At 39.2% G+C, this 26,277-nt stretch overlaps 1 protein-coding gene across 2 annotated transcripts in view; it reads right to left on the bottom strand.

Moving 5' to 3' along the window:
• Nucleotides 1-10,698: 10,698 nt before the first annotated feature.
• The window catches only part of LOC127662999 (neuroligin-3-like), a 214,344-nt gene continuing 198,765 nt past the window's right edge, over nt 10,699-26,277 (bottom strand). For both annotated transcript variants that reach the window (XM_052154373.1, XM_052154374.1), the window contains one exon: nt 10,699-12,479. In XM_052154373.1, coding sequence (XP_052010333.1) covers nt 11,627-12,479 — 853 coding nt within the window. In that variant the 3' untranslated portion in view covers nt 10,699-11,626. The remainder of the gene's footprint in view (nt 12,480-26,277) is intronic.

Below are 26,277 nucleotides of genomic sequence, written 5' to 3'. Positions count from 1 at the left end.
GTAAATGATTAGAGAATTTCTATTTTTGGGTGAATTAACCCTTTAAAAAAAGTCAACAGATGACAGTCACAGATGAGCCATTGGGTCTCTGCGACATCCAATATAGGAATATAAACAGAGATTTGGCTGAAATGGACAGTTGACAATTTCAACATGAATAGGCCCTCAACTGTTATTACAATGTACATCTGATATGAAATCAGACAAATTGCTCTTGTCCTCCTTTGCATTTCAAATAGACACTGAGTGGAAACGTTATGCAGAACAAAAGAAACTAAGTGCTTTAAACATAGACTATTTAGCCTAAAACAGAGCACTTGTATTAAAATGAATGGGAGAAATTAGAATGCCCAAGTCCTGCCTGCTTGTTTTGTGTTTGATACAATGTTTTGCTGAAGTCTACCCAAGAGAGTTGCTCTGTGCACAGAGCAATGATTGCACTAAGACTAGGCAACAGTATACTAAACATGCAAGGTTATATAACAAAAATAAACTCAAGTACCCCAAGTGACAAGTCTCCACACAGTTTTTAATCAAACCCATCTAACCATGTGACTATCACATTTTGATCTGTTTATCACCCACACCTATTATATTGCTTCTGAAGACATGGTTTTAACCACTAGAGTCTTATGGATTACTTCATGTAAGGGGGTTAAGATGGGCAAGGAGGAGGCGAGAACCGGCTTGTCAATATAAATAATATTTAATTAAACTCAAAACCAAAACACACAAACATAAACACACATGTGACGGACATGCCCGTAATTCTCTCTCTCTCGAACCATCGTCACCGGCCGCCTTTATCCCTCACGCGCCTCATCAGGCAGATTGGAGACCGGACGCGCGATATTCCGACCCGGCCCTGCCCCCTCCGCTCCACACTCCTCCCGGCGTTATCTCAGGCCGAGGTGCCACCGGCATGACGTACATCCCCCCCTATCCCTGGGGCGGGGTGTATCTTGCGTACCGTGTGGTCATCCCCGCCTTCCTCGCCCTGGGAGGAGACAGGAGGGGAAGACAACAACATCAACATAATTTCCAAGGTACAAATGATTAGGCCAAAAACCTCTAAAAATAAGCAGCTAAAATATAATTTGACTCTCGATGGATGTACTGTTGCGACATCTTCTACAGCAAAGAACTTAGGTGTTATATTTGATACCAATCTGTCCTTTGAAAATAAAATGTCCAATGTTTGTAGAACAGCATTCTTCCACCTCAGAAATACTGATAAATTACAACACATGCTCTCTATTGCTGAAGCAGAAAAACTAAGTCAAGCGTTCATGACCTCAAGACTAGATTATAGTAATGCATTACTTGGAGGATGTCCAGCAAGTTCAATAAATCTTGTTGCACTTAAATCTGTTTTGTATACTATTCAGATGATAGTGAAACTTTGTAGTATGGCACTTTTTGTACCACTGTCTCCTTAAGATGATTTGCTTGATGTTTTCCTCTTTTGTAAGTCGCTTTGGATAAAAGTGTCTGCCAAATGAATAAATGTAAATGTAAATAAATAAACTTAAATTGGTTAAAAATGCAGCTGCCAGAATGCTGACTAGAACCAGGGAATATTATCATATTAGCCCAATTTTATCGTTGTTACATTGGCTACCTGTTAAATTTAGTATTAATAATTAGCAATTCTGTTAACTACATAAAAAGCTTTGAATGGTCTAGCTCCACAGTACTTAAGGTACATTATGACATGCTATATTCCGTCATGTTCATTAAGATCACACAATTCTGTCTTGTTAATAATTCCAAGAATATCAAAATCCACAAAAGGATGTAGATCCTTTTCATACTTGGCTTCTTAACTATGGAATAGTCTCCCTAACACTGTTCGGGACACACTCACTCTAGTCTAGACTAAAGACACATCTATTTATCCTGCCATACACCTAATTTATCTTAACTCACAAGTAGGCTGCTTTATTTAGGTCTGCCGGAGCAAGAAACATCCATCATGATCTATAAATCTGCATAAAATGTAATGACATCTGTGCTAATATTATTCTATTTGTTTCCATGTCTCAACCTCAGGATTCATATTCAGAGGGTACCTGAGCCGGCCAGATCAAGCTCTGTTCCTGCTTGGTGTCAGAATCCACTGCTACATATAGCTGAGAGATCACTTCAGCTGGGAGCTATAATGCATATAATAGGGGAACAATGTGTAGTACTTTCTTTCCACACTGGATAGAAAATTTAGTTGAGAATGCTCAACAAAAATATTTTTATATGTTATTCACGTGATACATGTGGGAGGGGGGTGGTCCAAACATCGTGTGTAGATCCAACAGCTGTCTGACAAGAGCGACAGCCATCAAAAAATTTTGCAGAGATAGCAGGGCTATCCCTTCTCTCGCAAGAATGGCTACGTGATCCACAAAATGGGTGAAAGAAAGAAAACGAGTTAAAATACTTCACATCTCCTGGTAGAATCCTGAGAGAAAAATGGCACCGACGAAGAACTCTGCACGTTGGTTCGCCATCACTCAGATGGGGAATATTTTCTTCCAGCCCCATTGTTCTGTGGCCAGGCTCACCTGCCCATGCATGATCCACGAGCAGTGCTTCGAACGGGGAAGGGAGGGAGAGAGAGAGAGAGAAAAGAGAGGCTGAGGCCACTCCTCCATTGCCTTATTCATGTGCATGCTCGCAGAATGACACAGAAAAAGACAATAGGGAAAAAGGGGCCCATTTTGTTTCCTTATCTTTCAATCACGAATTCTCTCATACAGAGTTTTTTAATGCCAATGGCTCATAACACGCATGGTCTTTCGCATTCGTTGTTCATCAGAAAATAGCTAGGCCTCAGAGCATGTCAGATGAGACTCACGCTTTCGCTCAAAGGGGAGGGCAACAAACACGACGATTCTGGTGTCCGTTTGCATTCCTATCTTCTCAGTCACTAGAAACAAACACAGGCTCAGACAGTGCGTGCACTGATGTACAGAAAATGTCGCAAAGGCAAGCGCCTTTAAGGGAGCCTATGATGTAGCTCCCTAGTGGGCATCGCTTAAGTGCCATCAGCCAATAAATTGGCGTGATTTTATAAGGGCTTCAAACCACGTGACACTCGGACAGTGTCCCATAGCAATCATACACAGCTCGAGTTCTCCTAAAGGGAGCAAAGTTGTTATACTGGATATCATTTTACACAGATAAGATTAGTAAGTGATTTTATCACAATAAAATCATCTTAACATGAACAATGTTTACTTCTTATGGCTATAATTTTAAACCGTGTATATTAAAATATTTATGGACTGGCCCCATTCACTTCAGTTCTAAGTGCCTTACTGTTAACACAGTTTTTGCTTTGGCTTTATAAATGAGTGAGGTATTTTGAAAAAGGTTTAGGTAACAGAAACATTATACCACAAATTCTCTTGATTGAACTTAACTTGTATTGAACCTGGAAAATTCCTATACCTTGTGTTTAAAACATTTCATACATATGCACAATTTATTTTTGTCTACAAAACTAAATTCAGACTTTTAAGCGTAAGCCTTAAGATAAATAAAATAATGAAAAACATACATTTAGTCAAGTAGTCAAACCTTTGACTGGCAGTGTAAATGTTAAAGCTTATTCATGTTTTTATAGGGATAAAGGACACATTTTCCTTCAAGAATATAATAAATAGGCTATTTGGAAAAGAAAATAAGAGCAAATTTTCTAGGTCTTTAATTTCTTTACTTTTCTTTCAAAAATTGAGCTAGTTTGTTCTTTGATGTTCTTAAAACATTTGTGGGCTGCCATCTGATGGTGGAGTCTTGCTTATGCAGTTCTTCAAAACTGAATATCTCTATTAAACCAGTTCAATTAACATATTTTTTGCATTTAACTTGAATGATTGCCAACAGTAACACATTACCACATCCGGACCCCGGTGGGCCTCGCTAGCCCACCGGGGTCCGGAGATAGGCCACGAAAACCACCCACACGCAACCAAAATAATAGGGCACAAAACTCCTTATATTAGCAGTTCTTTAAAATCCCCTGGGATTCAGTCTGTTTTTGGGTTTCAGATTTAATCTACATCACTCATCAGCACTCAACAACACTCAACATTAGCTCTATATGACTACATCCTCATCTTGACTTCATGTGTAATACTCAAACATGCACTTATTTCCCTTTCTTTGCATGCAATTATCTGCAAGAATATTGTATTGTTTGTGTGCGGTCTCTGCAATTTGGTTGTTACAGTACATAGGGTTAACAGGATTCAAATTAGTTGTTAGCTTGTCATGGTTGAGATCACTTTATAATACCTTACTGCATGTGCTATTAGTTCTAGTTAATGTGAATTACCTTGTGTGTGCAATTAAGTTATATGTCCTGCTCTTCCTTAATAGTCTTTTTGATGGATGCAGAAGGCCTCAATGCAATAATGCATCTAATCATCTTTAAAACCATCTTATGCGGAACAATTTTATGAGAAAAAGGGAGAGAAAAAGGGGGATGAATGCATTTGCTGAAACGTTCTCACTTCTCTGGCAATTCATTACCCTAGCAACCACGTATCAAGGCACTAGCTACCAACAGAACAACCTAGCAACCGCCTAGCCACATTCAAGCAACCATTAGATCATTCAAACAACTGCCTGTCAAATCCTTAACAACCACCTAGCAACATCCTATCAACCACCTAGCAATCCCTCAGCAACATCCTAGAAAATCAAGAAAACCAACGAATAGCAACACCCTAGCAATGCCTTTGAAACACCCAGAACACCTTATCAGCTGCCTATCCATGCCCTAGCAACCACCCAGAGCTCCACAGCAACTGCCTAGCAACATCATAACAACTATTAAGCACATCCTAGGCTCTGTCAGGCGACATCCTAGCAACGCCTAGCAACCAACCAGCACACCTTAACAACCACCTAACAACATCCTATTAACCACTCAGCACATCCTAACAACATCCTATCAACCACTCAGCACACCCTAGCAACTTCTTAGCAACCACCAACCCTTAGAATCACCCTAGCAATGTCCTTGCAGCCAAACAGAACACCTTATCAACTGCATATTAACGCCATAGCAACCACTCAGCAAACCCTAGCAACTGTCTCTTTAAAATTCTATTTTTGCACACACATTGGTTTTTATTTATTTATTTTTTAAAAAAAGTAATTTAATGCCAACACTAATTGATGGACTACCTAGGGGACATGGAACCTTGTTGAAGACCCATGCAGTAAAACATGTAAATGTTTAAAACATATTGATTCATATGATCTGAAACAGTCCATCTACAGTAATTAATGGAAAATTCAAGCTTATATTTAATGTACATTAGACCCTTTCAGAGCTTTGCAAGACCAGAGACAGTAAGATTAAGGTTGAGAGACAGAGCAGGCAAGGATAGTGAGAAAAATCTTTTGATTTATGACTGTAAGAACAGCACTTAAAACACAGCGGAGAAGATGTGATGCACCACGGCTTCCAGCCTAGCAGCTAAAGTAATTTCCTCACTGGCAGGTACGCACAGAAGCAAACAAAGCTACAATAAAATTGCTTCACTGCACAGCCTAAAAACTTGTTTAATGGCATACTTATGGTTATTTTACGGGTTTAGTGTGACATCCGACTACTTTAGTCAAAAGATATTGAAGCGGGTGTCTGTCACATGGCCTCCAGAGTCTTCTGTGTTGTCCTAAATATTACCCCTATGTGTTCCACGTTCATCCGATAAAACCCTGCTGCCATAGACCTCTCAAGACTTCTCAAGTCAATTAGGAATCAAAAGCTGAAAACAACGAGTGATGAGTCAGCTGTCATCAAAACATCCCGAGACACCCACATGAGCAATAAATACTCTCATCTGTTGTTGATTCTGGGAGTTCTGTAGGAGTCTAAAAGCTTTTCGGTCACATTCCCAGTTCTTTCACTGTATTTACTCTTCATTAAAGATGCTTGATCGATGCATTGCAAGAGATACATACTTAACATACATTCATGTGTTATTGATGCAGTCGCAAAACTTAGTTCACATATGTCTGTGTAACTTTTGGATGAAAACTCTGTCAACTCATCATTTTCTAAATTATACAGTAGAGAGCATTTTCGAGAGCCCCAAACCTGGACCACAATTATACAATTTCTGGTTAAAACCCGAAGTAGTACTACAGAGCAGGGACTAAAAACAGAAGGTTTTTAATTTCGATTCGTTCTGAGCAAAAACAATATTTGTTCATTCTGGTTCAGAAGTTCTGCAGCCTCATTTCCAAAAGGTTACTGGTTAGAAATAAATAAAATAATGGTTAATAACTTTCTTTTTAAAATGACAGATCTCTGGGCTAATGGGTGGATGAAATACCAACTGCAGAGTTGCCTGATCTCGCAAGAGAAACAAACATGTGGTCTGGAAAAACAAGCCCAAATAATAGTCACTTGCCTCACCAGCATACAGTTAATTAACAGCATGAATTAAGATATCATTTTACAGATCTGCTTCTCAGTCAAAACCCCAAAAGCATAAAATCTGTATTATTGCATCATATCAATCAACAATTTAGTGAAGACTTGGAAACAACTGAGAAATGAACTTTTTACCTCTTATAAAGTTTTACTTTTATTTGGATTAGACGTGCATGTATATGTAGTATTTATAGATAGTTATTAAGGTCTTCATTCAGAGAATGCTTTGATCCTGATTTCCTTCAGTGTCAAAGCACATGTTTTATTTTTTTAATTCATCAAGTGGTGTAGTTTAAAAAATGTACTGTGATAAAACCTTTATTCTTTAGTGTCATGAAAACATTTATCATTTACATTTATGCATTTGGCAGACGCTTTTATCCAAAGCGACTTACAGTGCAATTATTACAGGGACAATCCCTCCCTGGAGCAACCTGGATTAAGTGTCTTGCTCAAGGACACAATGGTGGTGACTGTGGGGAACGAACCAGCAACCTTCTGATTACCAGTTATGTGCTTTAGTCCACTATGCCACCACCACTCCATTTATCAGAACGTAATTTACTGGTTATACCCAGTTACCAGCGTTTAAACATAACGTTTTCATTCTGAAATGATCGAAAATCACTTTGTTCCGGTTTTCGGTTACGTTCTGCTAAACATTTGGTTCGTTATCGGTTTTCGTTTCTTGAACCGTTTTTAGTCCCTCCTGGAGAGCACTTTCGAGCGTCTCAAGCATCGTCCATACTCATACATTTTCGGCAAAAAACAATTCTGTTTCCTAACGTCATAGTTTTCCAAAATATGTGCTACTAGAGCATTTACGAAAGTCTTACACATCTATACTAATACGTTTTCGGTTGAAAAAAACTTTGCCGTGTCCTAAGGTCATTGCTTTCCGATGTATGAGGTACTAGAGAGTGTTTTCAGAAGTCTCAGGCCCGGTTCACACTAATATGTTTCGTTTGAAAACTAATTGATTTTACTAAGTTTATCATTCAAACTGGAAGGGTGTCTTCCTCCACCAAAAAAGTATAGATGTGGCTTTAGTCATGCATAGCTAGACTTATGACTATTGGTATAAAGTCTAGCACACTTTGCATCTTATTCTGGGGAAAAAAATGTGACCTGAAAGAAAACAGAGCATTGATAAAGACAGTTTACATTAATGCCCACTCATAGCACCCTTTGCGGCAATTCTGAGAATACAATGCATACTTGCCTTGTGTTATAAATTGTGCTCTGACACATTTCTGAATGCAACGATGCATGAAATCGAGCTTGTGTTGCTATAAGTGTAAGCATTTACATCTTATGTACAGCATACTGTATTTTGAGCTTTATACAAGTGTTGAATAACAGTGGACTGGTTTCACCTCCAGATGTCTATGAAGAAGCTGCCAAGCGAGGTTGACACATTGATTTGAGAAGACTCTCGAGGATTTCAACAGCTCCACGTCATTCGATATTTGAGGCCAAAACCGTAAAAGTCCAGGTGCTTGAGATGGAGGAGGTTTGAATTATTGTAGGAAGAGCAGGAGGAGGTTGATTAGGGTCAAACAGGACAAGAGTCTGGCTGACATCAGTGGCCACTTTCTCTCAGAACCAAGCCTGTTGTTGGAGGTGAAAGTGTTGTATCCCTGCTGAAAATAACAACTTAAACCAGCATATGGTGCTTTGCTGGTCTTTTGTTGGTCTAGTTTAAGCTGATTTAGCTGGTCTCCCAGCCTGACTAGCTGATAAGTGCCCCAAACCCCTATAACAACCATCAAAATAGACCACCCTAATAAGATTAACCAGGCTTGGAGACCAGCTACGTTTGCAAAAAAACACAAGCACACCAAAACAATGTTTGTAAGGTGCCAAGTCTCAAATAAAGCCTCAAATATAAGAAAAAAGGCTTGCACACATTGTTTCTGCTTCACAAAATGTATATATATTTTTTAGAACAGAAAGTATATCTGTGAGATTTGTTATTATATTGGAGACCAGCTAACCTCTTTAGGCTGGTTTGAACTTTTTCATTAGGGACACTCTAGTCTTGCTTTACCCAATCAATGACTAAAGATGCATACAAGGTAAGTTTAATAAGTGCAAACTCCCTCAGAAACCCATCTTTAAAGACCGATTGAAGCATCCATTCCCCTGAAGCAGAAGATGCCCTATAAGTAAAAACATGCAAATGTTATCGTTTACTTCACAGGTTTTTGATTGTCAACAAAGAAATATCCTAGCAACCAAATTGTGGAGGATAATTGACATAAATTGAGGATAAATGCTAGCACTTGTTTAATAGGTGCACTGTGGTCAGCAGATCATTTACTGTGTTTTGCACCCCTTTCTCTGCAAAAGTTTGATAAAAACAAACTTTGATTAATTGATACATTTTCTATTTCACTTTTCCAAGTAGGATGTTGGAAATTCCGACTTTCCAAGTTGAATCAAACGTAGCTTAAGACTATGTCTGTTAGCTTTGAAGCCATCCATATCGTCGCTATCTGATGAAAAACACACATCTCCAAAAAAATTTTTAAGAGCAAGAATGAACTCTTTTCTCATAAACAATCTTACAAAATGACAATCGAAAATAACATAATTAGTCACCTTTAGCACCAGAAATAGATTTCTGTCATTGCACATCTGTTAGTGAACTGTTCAATATTTTAACTGGACTTAAATGGACTTACATTAGGACTTACATGGACTTTTGTTAGCGAATGTGGAAATACACGATTTTCTTAACATGGGTTCCAATGGCGCATGCACGGTTACAGACATGAGTCTAATCGTTTGTGTTCCTAGAATCTAGTTAGTAGGTTATCGATTGCTAGATAATTTATTTTTGGATATAATCTGAGCTTTCACTTACTATTTTAGATTGAAATCAGTTTTATGTCTAGGGTTTCTTGTCCAGTTGTTGAGTGAACAGTTCAGTTTCGAGATGGGTTTTCTGGGTCCAACGCATAAATTGTTATGCTTTCAATTGCAGTTTCGAGTAGATGGAAATCTGGCAACCATATATGGCTGGTATAGTCTACTTTTTAAAGACACATGGCATTGTGCATAATTGAATGGCATTGGTTGTCAGGGAAATCACAGAGCTAGTACGCTGTAGGCAATCTCGTCATTACACTTCAGCTGGACAGCTGACACTCTGCAAAACATAAGGGAGGTACATATGCGGTTTTGATTAACACTTCTCAAGGCCAATGGAGCTACTTGTTAAACAGATGGCCTGGTTAAACATCTTTTCATTGGACATGTCGATGCACAGGTCAAACTGTATGAAGAGGTCATAAGGCGCATTCCGTCTATGGTTAAAAATGCAAAATTGCCAAAAGTGTTGGCAAATGTTTTTTAACAGACAATGATGACATGCTAGTGTACTCCTAAAAGTTGACAAAATCAACAATTAGCAGACAGACATGTTGAAAATATACTGTACAGTCTTTCTGTATTACGAAAATGGATCAGGGGGGGGGGGGGGTGGGGTGGCAGAATAAATCTTAACACTTTCATTTAAAACAACATGTCAGGTAGGAAATATTACACAAAAATAAAAGTATAACAATAAAAATTACAGTTTTATGGTTTTCTTCTCCAGTTTTATGGTTTAATTTAGCACATGGCACAATCAGCATGTATACATCTGGTATACATAAATAAATATTAAATATATTTATACATAAATATACATATAGAGCTGTTAAAAAGACACTTGCTGTGGCCTCTGATTGGAGTGCTTAGGGTAAAACTACTACAGGCAGTAACTTACTCTGCCTTCTGGGTATTGGTGTTTATAGCCAAATAACTGAAATCGATCTTCTAATAGTAATTTACATTTTCAGGTCAATGGGAGCAAATTCTTCATAAAAGCCCTATACATATATGTATGTATGCCCATATTTATATATATATTTAAAAAAAAAACACAGGTCTGCACTGAAGTCGGGGTTTTCAGTGTAAAGAGGCCACTGTCCAATCAGAGAGGATCTCTTACAAAGTCAATGGAATCATGTCAGTTAGTTCAGTTCAGTCTTAAGCTATTGTTTTTTCTTGCGTGTAAAATAAGAGATTTATTTTGTAATTCTTAAGCAAAATTAGACATATGTAACTTCTTTTTAAAATAACAAAAATGTATATTTTGCAAAGACAGTAGACAACCATAGACGCAGCTGAAACACTACTCGTGGTGAACAAAATCAAGGCGATGGTAAAGAAGCCCCCAACCCCCCCACCCACATCACAAATATACAACAAAAAAACATGACAAATGCAATCAAACACACACACACAATTATTCTCACACACACTCACCTCAAACACTCCCATTCATACTCAAAATCACACTCACACACAGCAGTCAAACAGTGCTCTGAGCGTTGCATGTAAGTGTGCATTTCATGGAGATCCGACACTAATAGATAATTTTGTTGTAAAAGATGCACTTTTCTTTAAACAAAAACAAGTACAGTAACTTTAAAAGTCTCCAGTCTTCTTCCATGGCAAAGTTTCAAACAAATGATTTTCTGTGGAACCAAGAAAAACGTTAAAACACCACGCGTGAGGTTATGCAACTGGAAAATGCGTTGCTGTTAGCCGTTTAATCAACCGTGTTTCGAGTTTGTCGAATATTTCCTGCACTTCCAACCACTCAAGTCAGATCGCAATGTTCCACACAAACTCATCTCAGGGAAAGTTTGTCAAATTAAGAGAGAAAAAGAAACAAGCTCTTTATAAGGCATTGAAAATAAAATAAAAAAAGCAAAGCCAATAATATTACGCAGAAATCACCTTAGAGGCCACTGTTTTGAAACGTGTTTCCCACAAAAGACTGTGATGGGAAATAAAATGTACTTTCCTTTGAACCACGTTGTTTATTCAAGAAAAAAGTGATCGCCCCATGTGCACGATTTAAAATTTGCTTAAAAAGGTGTGTTTCTCTTTTAAAATGATGATTAGAAAAAAATACTGCTTGAAACACTTGTCCCTTTTCAAAGGAAATAGAGCAGTTCTGTTTTGGCAGGTTCACACAATTTGACATCTGGAAAGAACTCCATGTTGCAAAAGTCTATTCAAATTATTTTGTTTCCGTTATCATTCCGATTCCCCTCTTCTCGCTGTGACATTTCCATAAAACCGAAACCTCTCCCTCCCATTTTCCAGATCTTCGTAAAGCTATACACGTGTAGTGGAGTGCGAATGTGGCAGGTCGGTGGAGTTGAAGCCGGCTGTGAAGGTGTTGTACGGATGTAGATTGGGCATGCCCACCAGCGAATTGGGGATCATGGTTATGGTATTTGGCGTCATGAGTGGGATATCGTCGGGTGAGCGGCGTAGCGTCAATGTGTAGTCAGGAAGTGAAGCAAGCCGTAAGGGGTCACCAGGCGGCCCTGCGTCGCACTCGTGGTGCATCTGGTTGACCTGCAAGGACATGATCTCCTCCTCCTGTGCATGGCGGTTCACGTTATTGGTCGTGGTGGCTCGCAGCGGACTAGGTTGCGGGTGCTGCTCCTGGCGACGTTTATCCTTGCGGTAATACAAAGCGGCAAATGCCAGAACGTTGAGGAAGAGTAGTGAAGCCCCGACCGCGATAGTCACGCTTAGCTCTGTAGAGTAATCCCGTGGGTTCTCCACCACTAGAGGGCCTGGTTCCTCTTCTCCATTCCATTGTTCCTTGCCACTCTCACTGTTGTAGGCCGGAGACATTGGGGGCCGCTTGGTGTTGAATGGCCAGGCTTTGCCATTGGGCCGTTTGGTGGAAAGGGAATTTTGAGTCGTCTCAGGTGGTGGCACTTTGGTGGTGGTGGACGTGTAGTGGAACATATCATGTAGGTTGTACAGATGAGGAACCAAGTGCTTCCAGAACGCCACTTTAGTGGCGCGGTAGTGATCACGGACGCGTGGCTTTAGGCCGATATGCAGGTACAGCTGGTCTGTTGGATTGTATTTGGACCAGGCCACCTCTTCGAAACGATTGGCCTTAGTGTGGATGAACTTGGTATCCTGAGGCACTGGCTTGTTGGGATCTCTGCAAAACAAAAAGAAGATATATTAATACATGATATTACAAAATGTAAGTTCGTGGTGTGGTTGCTAGAGAACAACCCTTATGTGGTTCCAAACCTGTATGACTTTCTTTTTTTCTGGGGAGAAGGAGATGTTTAGAAGAATGTTCACGCTGCCTTTTTCTATACGATGAAAGCATATAGGGAGCAGGGGTGGTCAATCTTCAAAAAGGACAAAAAAGCACTATAAAAGTAGTACATACATGTGTTTTGAAGTTATCTTAAATCTCATTTTTGTTCACATACATTGAAATATGGCATGTAAAGATGTGTCACAGATTTGACTTTTGGGTCACATAAAATAAGGTTGTCCAAATTAGAAATCTTTTCAAAATCTCGTTTGAAACATGTGTGTCAAGTTTATAGAAATGTAATATTTGTATGCATGTTGGTTTCACACATTTTTGAAACAAAAAAAATAATAAATCCATAGCATTTTCTACAAAATAAATAATTCATAAAAAAGATTTAATGACTTTAAAAACTTCAATTGGTATTAACATACTTTCCTTGACTTGTGAGTATGCACTTATTCTTTTAACTTAATTAATTAAAAAAATTCTTACACATTTTAAAGGGTATTTTTATTAATTACTTTGATATACTGCATATATAAATATATTTTAGGTAAAAATATTTTTTAAGATCATTTTTTTAACATGAAGATCCAAAGGTGTCATGAAGGTCCAAAGGGGTTCTCTCTGTTTTATTTTGTATTATATATATATATATATATAGGTTTCAGGTAAATCACATGCTGTTTCTGTTTTCAGTAAAACACAACCTTCATTCTTAATCGAACCTTAGACACAAAGAGCTTGCACCTTTCCCCTGGAATTTGTGCCATTTAACCCATCATGTCCACAGACATTGTTCATCATCACTATACACCCATGTTCATGTATATAAAACTAGGTGAGTTTTATATACTCACCTAGTTTTATATATTTTCCTTAAAAATCCTAATTTTCCATTTCTTTCCTGTCTGACATTACGTTACACAGCTCATATCTCTAAGCACCTCAGCCTGCTGGGCTTTACGCATCCCTGGCTTGTTCTGTGTAAAAAAAAAAGAGATGGACCAGAGGCTTTTCAAGTGTAATACAAATAAATAAATCAACAGCTTAGATGTGCTTCAGGATGCAACTTGTTTTTGATAAAACAACAGTAGTGCATCCATTCCGTTAATTGCTTTGGAAAAGCGGTGCAGATTGCATGAACAGCGAGTGTGCTGATAGAAAGTGGACCATATTAATCTAAATGCTAAGGGGGTGGGGGGGTCTCCCTTTTTTGTGTTGTAATACCCTTTTGCCTCCAGGGGTCACTGTTTCTCCAGTCCTCCAAGCATTGCGAGACAGCACAGGAGAGAAACAAGGAGGCCTCCAGTCCCCATTTAATTGGACTATTGATTTATCGTCTGTATTAACATATGGCACATGAATAATTATACATCTACTTTTTGTCTTGTATTGGGTCAGTCAGCAGAGATTCAGATGAGAACTTGAACAGAATCTATGAGCAAGGCTTGATAATCATCCAATCAGTGTGAGGGATGGATCATCAGATCTGAAATACAACATGATGCCATGACATGGATAGCTTTGTTTGGAATATGCCATACTACTTTCTCTGTGTGTAGTATGAATACTTTGCATGGTGTGTGAATTTTCTGTATGTATACAAATGAAGTGCACTAAGTGGCATGATCTACTACATTTGCCTAAATCTGCAATATACGTGGAGTATACAACACAGCATACTGCATAGGATACTGTGCCCCACAATTCAATGTGCTTGACTTGACCTACTATTTCCAGTGTTCCCAACAATTAAGACACTTTACCAAAAAATTGCATAAAAATGCAAAATGACCATTTTTATTTCTGAGATGATAATTAGACGCCACTTGCTGCATTTAAGTAGGCAGTTATACGATTTTTATTTTTTCTGTTGCATACTGCTACATTTATTACTTCGTATAAAGTAATAATAGGCAGTGTACAGTATGTACTGCACAGTGACAACAATGAAGCATACAAAATGTTGAAACTTGTATTATTGCATACCGCATGCTATATCATATACTACTTCAAAAGTAGTAGCAATACACGTTTTAAACTGCACAATTGCAATAATATAAAATACTACTGTTTACATATTTATTGTTGCATACTGTTTCACATACTACTTTTATAATAATATAATAAAATAATATGTCATTTACAGTATACACTACACATTGACAACAATATAGCATACTACTGTAAGAAACATTTATTGTTTCATACTGCATACTGTTTCACATACTACTTTTTTTTTTAAATAGTAGGCAATATACAGTATACCATTGGGCCAGATGTAGGCATGGGCAGGGCTGGGCTGAGCCAAACGTGAGTCTTGCCCACCCAATCAGACATTTTGGAAACATGGTTTTAAAGTTTTCAATTTGTGCATTGGCTAAAAGCAATACGGGAGCGGGCTGTGTGTTGCACACATTAAGGGTGGGCTGTAGACTGCCCAAGCAATCACAAAACAGCACAGGGATTATGTAGTGTTTTTCTTTTTTTTTTGTCAATGGCTGAAAGCAACGACACACTCAAGAAGCGGCTGCTGCAAACCAGAGAGTCTGAGAACAGTAATAAGAGGTATTTTTGTGCAATGCATATTTTAATGCCCATATAGAAGCCTGGTGCTGTCTCAGTGTGCAGTGACCATGTGGTTGCTGTTACCACAGGCTCCCTCTTATCAAATATCTACCTGACTCCCTCTTCCTCCACATCAGCTCCCCAAAATTGCACTGCGGGTGTTCGTGAAATACTGGACCTGAATTATAAAGTAGAGATCTGCGCGGGATGGATTTTCAGACATGCTCTCGTGAGATTTTGTTATATTTATGTAATATTTTGTCCCGCACCCACCTGCAAGCCCGCAGGTAGTGGTCTGCACACATTTTTCAGTCCCGGGTCCCCTAAGATTCTGTTTTTTTTTTTTACAATTCCCACTCAAAAAAAAAAAACTGTAGAGAGAGAGAGAGAGAGAGAGAGAGAGAGAGAGAGAGAGAGAGAGAGAGAGAACATGTATTGTTATCATTCTAATATTGCCAAATATGTGGTTGATCTTTGGTAGGTTTCAACGTTTTTTTGTAGCACTTTCCACCACATGGAGCACAAGGAATTATAAGTATGAATTAACCCTGTGCCAGTAAATAGTTAATTTTTTGTTGGTTTCGCTCAATAGACAAATAACATAAATAACACTCTGTACCTTAAATACGTTAAATCAATTTGAGGAACATCTATTTTGTTATTTAGATTCCCGCAAGTCATTTCTTTGTCCCGCTCCCGTGCACACATCATCCTGCATTGCACTTTGTTGCACCGGGTCCCATTGATTCTGCTGCCAATATTAGCGGATAGTACTGTACATGATCATGATTCATAGCTGGAAACAGTGTTTTACAGGACGTGTGCTTCTGTTTCCCCTGTTTCGATGAGAGATGCTGTCTGTCTGCTCGTGTCTTACATCTCTTTTATATAGAAATTGTGCTGTGATAGTTTGTTGTTTATTGTTTGTCATTGTGCTTTAAACTACTCTGTTTGCCATGAAAATAACTTTTAATGCTTATTTGACATTAGTTTCCATCCATCCATCCACCCACCCATCCATCCATCCATCCATCCATCCATCCATCCATCCAACCACCCATCCATCCATCCACATTCCTGTATTCCCTAAATTACTTTACACATATAGTTTCACTGGTAAAAATATCAATACCCTTTACTACCCAACAAAGGTCATACTCACTCACTAACATTGGAGCTGAAAATATTGGCTTGAATTATTTTGATGTGGATTTTGTTGTTACTGCATTTTCACACAATGGTTATTCTGAATTTAAGCAAACGAGATCATAAGAGACCTGTTTCATTCATAACTCTATTTTTCGTTTGCCTTTGTGGGGCAGGATCATTACTGTCAAACAGAAAAGTCATTCATCATTTAATATTATATAATTACTTCTTTTAGAAGTTCCCATCTGTGTCAAATTTTAGGTTCTTAATCTTGATCTCGTCATTTAATATATTTCCTTTCACTCCATCCTTATTTCCTCCTTGACATTATTTCTCATCACTCCATCCTTGCATTCTCGGGGACTCTGATTTGTCTTTGTAATTCGAATTACTCTGAAAGTGTAAAGTTGTCAGGGCCCACTACAATCTTATGATTATATACAATGTTTATCCAGTTAATTTATTTCAATATATTTTTTCATATGGGGAATATGTGTAAAATATTTTTATATTGGGCCTTATGATCTTGACAATTATGCAATGTCATGGCAATTAAAGACAATAAATTAGCAGTCTGAGTAATGCCCCGAAACCTTGCATCATGCAACTGGGCTGTTGTGCGAGCGGCTGCACAGAGTTTATTGAGCGCTCACAGAGATGCACGATCCAGAACGTCCTCTGTAGCACTGGGAAGTATAATTAATTTGTTCGTTCTGATATTTAGTTGAAACAAGAAAAATTATTCACGGGCATCCCAGTGGCATTTGAGTGAGGACACACTGTAAGGGAACACTTAAAACACTTGCACATCTGTGCCTGATGCACGCGCTCAGCTTGCACATGCACGTCTACAAAATAAAATAAAGGGCAATCATTTAGGTATAATTGTATAGCTATAAAGAGTAATTCCTTGCATCACTTCATAAAGTGATCAAATGTAATCTGATTCTGATTATTGTGATGGGTCACACACAACACTAATTCGCAGATCTATATGTTCTTTGCAGCGCCACTGAATGGACTAAATTATGAAATCTAAAAGATACAAATGTGAATAAGGGAGTATAATATTTTGTATAAAACACATCATTAACTATTCCATTATGAGAGTTCTTTGTGAGTGAAATACCTATCATTTAGTAACATGTAGGGCCTACACAAGCATCCCATAGAGCACAAATTATGATTAAAACTCGCATAACATTAAGTGTACAATATAAAGATTATGTGTCATAGTGGCAATCTAGTAGCTTCTAGCCTTTTTAAACTATTACAGCGAGGCCGCCCCCGGCAACTTATTGGTTTCTGCATTTGGCCCCCTGACTGAAAAAGTTTGGACACCCCTGCACTATACAGTATACACAGTGCACAGTGACATACATGTAGCATACCGCTATTTGAAACATTTATCATTGCATACTGCATACTATTACTCATTTAATAAAAAAGTATGCAGTAAGCATTATACACTGCACAGGGACAACAATGTAGCATGACACATTTTGAAACATTTATTGTTGCAAACTGCTTCACATAATTCTTTAAAAAACAATAATAGGCGTTATCCAGTATACACGGTGCAGTATTTATTAAGCAGTACACTAGCATTCCATTCCAAACGTAGCTTATGATATCTGGGATGGTAACAGAGATGTTGCAGGTTTGAAATACTAAACGACTACTGACTACTAAATGACTACTAGTCAAGTCAAGAGCGATCCCGTCTTACAGGAAACAGATTCTGTGCTAGGCCACCTGAGCAAACTGGCAGCCACATCTTAGAAAGCAGAAAAAACAAGACAAGAAAATGGCATGCTTTCATGTTTTTCTTGGGGTTTATTTATTTATTTATATAGCAAGTCTTTGCTTCTGCAAGTAGAAAGGCCAAATTGAGATAGGATGAATGTCAGCTCTGTAGCCGATAAATAAACATTTTTATTAGGCTGGTAATGATCCCGATGAATATTGGCAGCCGGACCATGATGACTTTGTAGCTGAATATCAGTAATTAAGTTTCAAAGCAGCAGACGGCAGAGGTAAGGTCATATTGATCTGCCACGCTGCAACATGCCAGTGAACAGGACATCAATGAGCCTGCAGTGGCGCAGCGTATATGAATTCTTGCTGCGTGGCGTGCGAGTCACAGTCAGTGTACCTGGGGCATTCTCGGTTAATAAGAAAGGCTGGAATTTCAATATTGCCACACATTCTCATAACGGTCAATCAAGCGGCTCGCAAAACACAGCATGTTGGTGCTTTGCAAAATGTGGTGAGTGGGTTTGCAATGCCACTGACTGCCGATTTGAGGTCAGTTCTGTGATGTTTTATAAGCGTTTACAGATAAGACTGCTGATCTGTTACAAGGACATATTTTGTGTAGGTGTTTCACATGAGAGGGTTTAGCTCGAGATGTTGCTTTCGTGTCGCTGTGAGTGAAGATGAATAATTTAGAATGACCTCCTTGAATTAAAATAGCTCATTTGGTTTATTTAATTTGCAATATTACACATAGGAAAGAAAAATCACAAATATGTTGTCTTTAATTTCTAAACTGTTTCTCCTAGACATCACAGCTTAATGTGAAAAGTCAATCAGATTTGCCAGTTTACCAAAGTATGCAATCAAAATACAATTTCAAATCTAAAGAGCTCAAGCATCTCTCATCAAATTCTTCCAAGCTATGCTATCCACTTTTATTAAACAATTGTCAAATTTTTATCTCTTTTTATTTGTCCTGTTTAGGAGAAACCTTTGAGAAAAAGTTGATACTGAGATGAACCACAACTGAAAACTGTTTAACATCTCCTGAGATTTGAAAACAATATAATTTTCCAGAAACAAACTTAAATTAATTACATGCTAGGTAAACATTGCAATGCCAATAATCAATATAAAATACTTTCTCCTTCGCCAACGACTGAACTGGTGTCCCATTCATACAACTTATCCACATTTTGGCAGTAGGTGAGTGTGAGCAAATGGAGTCAGTGAATTAGCTGATAGCATTCTGATAGCATTCCGGCTTCTCCACTTAAGCTGGCCACTAAACCGATTGGATGTTTTTCGACAGTTCAGGCCACTTGGGTTTGTCCAGTGAAGCGGTACTTCAGCCCCTATCAGTCCTGCTCATTCAGATATTGGGTCCTGAGAGGAAACTATTCTACAGCCTACGAGTTTCTGAAATTAGAGTGGACTTAACACCTTCCAAACACCAAGGGGAAATTTTCATCAGAGAATCCAACTTCAGCTGTGAAAAAGACAATGTGTCTTGGTTGCAAATTAAGACTGGATACAAATTACCTCCATGGACCTTTATCCAAAGGGGTCTGTTCCAAACCCCTAACTCTAAAGCCCAAAATAGTTTTCGGTCAGACGTGAACACTGAGCGTTCATGTACAGGATGCCTAACACAAATCTCGTCATCAGTAAAGTGCTCAAGGACTGAATGCATGCAGCCCGATTTTTCTAACAGCATGTCTTTGAATGCGCAGAATGTGCATATGCCTGGAATTATTTGCACTAATTAATGGGTCCACAAGGTGGCAACACTCACATCTGATCTGTTGCTGTCATGAAGAAACTCTAGAAGAAGATATAATCACCGCTAAACAACAACAGTGGATGTGCAAGTCAAAAGTGCGTGTGTGTCGAGTCTGAAGGAATCTAAAGACATCTTTATGTGTTTAAACTGCTGAAGAGAAAAGGTCCAGTGTCTCATGGCAGTCGTAGAGCGCATGCGCCAACCCCGTGTGTATGCGCGCGCAGTTATATAGAGCATACTTTAACAGGATCATGTTCGGCTTTACGCAGACTCTGAGCATTTGCGTGAAAATGGAAGTATACCTAGGGCTTAAGTATCGACTATACTACAAATATTAATAATATCTCAAATTGTGTGGTTTGTTGAGGTGTGCTAGTATTTTGCCTTGACTCGAGCCATATCTGTAGACCAGAATCTCATAAAGACTTGTGGGTGGGTTCTTTTGAATTGCTGTACTAAGCAAGCAACCACATAGAAACCACCTAGAATACCCTAGCAACCATGTAGCAACACACATACAACTCCATAGCAACATGGTAAAATAAAACCCCAAAACCTCAGCAACCACATAGCAACTTCCAGGCACCCACCCAAAGCCCATAGCCTCAAGGTGGTAAATTCTGCGAGATTTGTGAAAAAAAAATTCTTTTTTTACATGCAGAGTACTTTCTTATCCAACATGATGAGGAAATTGAACATGTTGCTTCTGAAATTCACATACCCTGAAATCAACCCCATACTGCTGAATTACTGATGAACGCTTTCCCCCATCAGACGTTTTTGAGTCATTTCAATTGTGGTCACCATTTCCCCTGGTGCAACTTATTTTGTCTCGGAGGTTACACAGGTTCTAGTCCCATGGGAATCAGAAAGTAATCATTTACAAAAATTAGCAAAATTCTGTGGTGGCATTCTCACTCTAAAATTACATATTTACTCCACTGGTGGTTAGGTTTAGGGTTGGGGTTTGGTTTAGGGCGTATGGTTAATACAATATGTAATCCTGTTGATTGTATTGCATCATTTACATAACATTGAAAAATATCTTTCCAAGAACATTCAGTAGACTAAATACTTTAGACAACACGAGTTGTGGAAAATCAGATAGGATCAGGTAGCTTCATACAGCTTTATATCATGTGTGTCATTGAAGAGATGGTAAGTTTATCCCTCACAGCCTCATAGATGGCGCTACTGTAAATAGGGTTTATACATCATTGAAAATACTGGTTGTATCCAGGAATCTACCCTGACATACTGTACTTCTGAACAGTTTTGGGTAAGTTACTCTAAAAAGTAATTAATTACTAACAAATGACATCTTCTACAGTGTAATTGGATTACTGTACTAATTACACTGTCTGAAAAGAAACTGCATTACATATTATTAATTACTATAAATTACTATATAGACTCTATAAATAGTTTATAAAATGAGTCAATTAAATGACTTTTTTATTGGGAAAAAAGTAAAGCATGGGATTACTCTAAAATAATCCCTTACTTTACTTTTTTTACCAATAAAAAAGTCATTTAATTACAGTAATTAATTACCTAGTAATGCATTACACCCAACACTGTTTGGAGTGGTGGTGGCGTAGTGGGCTAAAGCACATATCTGTTAATCAGAAGGTTGCTGGTTCGATCCCCACAGCCACCATCATTGTGTCCTTGAGCAAGGCACTTAAGTCCAGTTTGCTCTGGGGGGATTGTCCCTGAAATAAGTGCACTGTAAGTCGCTTTGGATAAAGCATCTGCCAAATACGTAAATGTAAATGTAAATGAATGCCATTTTACAGAACGGAGAGGTTTAGTTCTCAGACTAAAACACTACTAAACTTATTTCACACACATTCAAAAAAGTATTTTAAAAGTATTTCAAATAGCAGTTACAGAGCACTGACTACAGAATACATCTAATGAATATGACAAGGTGCAAAAGAGTCAAGAGTTATTTGATAGAGCAGCATTGCTAATTCATTACTCTAATATGAAGCTCTTGGATGATCATGGACACCGAGACACATAATCCGATGGGGCATCATAAAAGCCTCTGTTTCCACTTCAATATGGCCGAGTGCTTGGCCAGGGTCACTTATTTAACTGAAAACTCCATCTTCAACTGAAAGTCACTGATTCAATCTCAAGGTAGTGCATGCACTTTTAATTTTAAAGTTTTATACCTGGTATTATTTATAAATATAGTAGATAGTTTGCACAGCACGCTTCAAGGTCCACATTGGCTTTGGTTTGGAAGATGCAGTGTTACACTTTGACTGTTTCTTATCTTTCTATGCTGTTCTCGAGATCAGCAGATGAAATGTATAACATGAAACATTGTGACACTGAGAGCATTCTATCAAAGATCTTTTCTGTGTATGATTGAAAATATTGAACTGCGGACTAAAAGTCTTTTGAAGTTAAAGTGATTTTGAAGTGCAGCTATGATTAATCCCACAGTGATTTCTCATAACAAAATATGTCTATTGGAGAAGACAGAACCGTTCTTTATACAGTAATTAGTGGTGTTTACTCAGAAAATGTGTAGGTCTTTTAGATCTGTGTATAGTCTCATGTAGTTCAGTGTTTGTTTTATGTTGTATATGTTGTTTTTATGTAGACACTTGACTTGGAAAGGATCACTACTTCTATTCATTCTTGGAGTAAGGGATTTAAAGAAATCATTCAAAAAAGTCCTAAGTACTAAAGCTTGGCATGCAACATAATTTGGGCTACAGATATGAATGCTATCTCAAATCGTGAAGTTTGTTGAGGAGAGATGTGCTGGTACTTTTTAAGCATTCAGAATTAGGATTTAACCAGGCAGACATTAAAAAGACTGGAATCCCCTAGAATTACACTGAAAGAGGGACCCAGAGTCATATCTAAAGACCAGACTTATAGGTGGACTCTTTTGATCTGGACCAGTAAGCAAACACCCAAAACATCTTAGCAACAACCTAGCAATGCCACCAAAGGTGACCACCAAGAACACCTTAGCAATCACATAGCAACTCCCTCGAATTTCATTCCCCTAACACCAGTCAAACAGAAAATGTAAAACTAGTTCTTTTTTACATTAGAGAAACTAGGCTCAAATGCTCAGCATTAAAACATATAGTATAATCTTGAAATTAATTAGAACATCTCAGTATCACGGTCAGTGACATTTATCTGCACCAAGCCAAAAACTGGCAATGATTTTAAAGTGATAGAGGCAGTTGGAGCACACTGACACCTCTGCTCTCTTCATTATGAGTTATATTGATCTGTTGGGTTAGGTGACTAAGGGTCAACATGTGTCCTGACTCCTGCCCAAATCAAAATCAAATCCCTTTATTGTCACTCAACCATATACACAAGTACAACAGTGGCTGAAAGTCTTGGATGCGGTTCTAAGCAACATAGCAGTATGACAATTACAATAAACACAGTTTACTCATCTTGTTACACAACACAATATACACCTAATAATATACAATATAAAGTGTACACAAAATGAGAAGACTGCATACCATAAAAATACACTGTAACCCCATCCCATGTAATCAGTGGGAATAAATAAGTAGTGTTGTGTTCACATTCAGCTGTATGTTGATAGACAGTTGCCAGCATGGTATTAAGTGAAGTAAAAAATGTGGGTCCAGTCTGAGGCTAATAAAATGCAGTGCTGATATACAGTATGTTGATTGTGCGAGATCAAGAGTTCAAAAGTCTGATTGCTTGGGGGAAGAAGCTGTCATGAAGTGGGCTGGTGCAGGTCCTGATGCTGCGATACCGCCTGCCTGGTGGTAGCAGTGAGAGCAGCCCATGGTTCGGGTGGCTGGAGTCTCTGATGATCCTCCAAGCTTTTTTCACACACTGCCTGGTATAGATGTCCTGGAGGGGGGAAGCTCACCTCCGATGTGTCTGGCAGTTCGCACCGCCCTTTGCGGTTGTCATACCAGGCAGTGATGCAGCCAGTCAGGATGCTCGTAAAGAGTGCTGGTGTAGAACCATGTGAGGATGTGGTGGTTCATTCCAAACTTCCTCAGCCGTCTCAGGAAGAAGAGGCGCATTGAGCCTTTTTCACAATGGTCTCAGTGTGGACGGACCATGCGAGTTCCTCAGTAATGTGGAAACCGAGGAACTTGAAGCTGCTGACTCTCTCTACTGGTGCTCCATTGATGGTGATGGGGCTGTGTTCTCCGTCTTTCTTCCTGAAGTCCACCACAAGCTCCTTGCTCTTACTGACATTGAGGGAGAGGTTGTGCTCCTGACACCAGCATGCCAGAGTGTGCACCTACTCTCTGTAGGCTTTTTCGTCATTGTCAATGATCAGACCTTCCATCGACGTATCAAACTTAATGATGGCATTGGAGCTGTGTGTTTCCACACAGTCATGTGTGTACAGGGAGTACAGGAGTGGCCTGAGAACACAGCCCCGTGGGGCTCCAGTATTGATGGTCAGTGTTGAGGAGATGTTGCTGCCCATTCTAACCACCTGGCATATGCCTGACTGGAAGTCCAGGATCCAGCTGCACAGCGAGCTGTTTAAGCCCAGAGCCCGTAGTTTCACATTAAGCTTAGAGGGTACTATGGCATTGAATGCTGAGCTGTAGTCTACAAACAGCATTCTCACATATGTGTTCCTTTTCTCCAGGTGGGAGAGCAGAGAGATGCAATGGCATCATCAGTGGAGCTGTTGTTGCAGTATGCAAACTGCAGTGAGTCCAGTGAGGCAGGCAGCACAGATCAGATGTAATCTCTGATGTGGTGGTGGTGGCGTAGTGGGCTAAAGCACTTAACTGTTGATCAGAAGTTTGCTGGTTTGATCCCCACAGCCACCACCATTGTGTCCTTGAGCAAGGTAATTAAATCCAGGTTGCTCCGGGGGGGATTGTCCCTGTAATAAGGGTTCTATAAGTCGCTTTGGATAAAAGCGTCTGCCAAATGCATAAAATGTAAATGTAAATGATTAGTCCCTCAAAGCATTTGCTGATGATGGAGGTCAGAGCTACAGGACGCAATTTAAGCAAGTTTTTTTGGATTGCTTTGGTACAGGCACAATGGTGGATGTTCTAAAGCATGTGGGGACCACAGACAAAGAGAGGGAAAGGTTGAATATGTCTTTATAAACACGAGTCAGCTAGTTCACGCACGCTTTGGTGACGCAGCCCGGAATGCCGCCTGGACCCGTGGCTTTACGGATACACACCCATCGGAAGGATCGTGTTACATCCGCTACAGAGACGGAGAGTGAACTAACCTCTGTAGTTCGGCCGCGAGAGCTCTCTCTGCTAGTGCGGTGTTATTTCCCTCGAAATGAGCATAAAAAGTATTAAGCTCATCCGGGAGAGAGGCAGCAGTGTTCAAGGCTGAGTTGTTATTCCCTTTGAAGTCTGTGATGATATTAATTCCTTGCCATATGCTTCTGGAGTCAGTGGTGTTGAACTGTCCTTCAATCTTGTCTCTGCACTGGCGTTTGGCTGCTCTGATAGTTTTGCTTGTTTATGCTCCTCCTCCTCACTTCCTCCCGGAAGTGCCGCATGAACATCGCTATTAAATCAATGATTTCTGGTTAAGATAGATCCGTATTGTTTTGGTCAGCACTACATCATCTATGCACGTTCTGATGAAACACATTACAGTATCAGTGTAGACCTCGATGTCGTCATCAGAGGCGGACCGGAACATCTCCCAGTCTGTGTGATCAAAACAGTCCTCTAGTATAGAATATAATTGGTCCAACCAGCACTGGATCGTTCTGAGGGTGGGTGCTTCTTTGCATCTTTTGGTTTTTCACTGATGGCACTTCAACTTCTACATTCTACATGCAGCGTGGGCTCTTCATCATGGGCATTCAGGGCCCCTCAATATGCTTGTAGCTTCCTTACTTCTCTAATGCACATCCGTATATTGGCAGCACGTTTCATATCAAGTGCTGGGCTTAATTGAGTGGGCCTTGAGACTGTTACACAAACCAAACACAATCCTTTTTAATTCCCAATTGAACTTGCAGTATTCTTAGGGAAGACAAAGCAAGCGGATACGAGAAGCAATTTAGCTCAAAGCTATAGAAAGAAAATCACGCAGCCTTGGGCAGCAGGTTCAACTGATGTTCAAAAGACTTGGGGAAAACTGCTCATTAAGATGCAGCGTTGAAATTATTGTTTTTGTTTTCACAATCACACAGCGGATATGATTGGAGACATGTTGGCTCCATTCCAAAACCTATTGAGCTGTTTCGCTGCCTACTGCCTACATAGGCAGCTGCCTACTGCCTACATAGGCAGCTGCCTACTAGGCCAGCATCCTAACTGAAATGGACTCTCATAAGTGATAGATACAGAACGCTTCCCAGCAGAAAAAACAGCTTAAACCAGCCTAAGCTGATTTGTTGGTCTCCCACAGTAGTCGTAGTGTGGTTTTTGTTGTCAGGTATTG

This window comes from Xyrauchen texanus, chromosome 23 (genome assembly GCF_025860055.1).
Source record: "Xyrauchen texanus isolate HMW12.3.18 chromosome 23, RBS_HiC_50CHRs, whole genome shotgun sequence".
NCBI classification, from domain to species: Eukaryota; Metazoa; Chordata; class Actinopteri; order Cypriniformes; family Catostomidae; genus Xyrauchen; species Xyrauchen texanus.
This window is presented reverse-complemented; position numbering and strand designations above follow the sequence as displayed.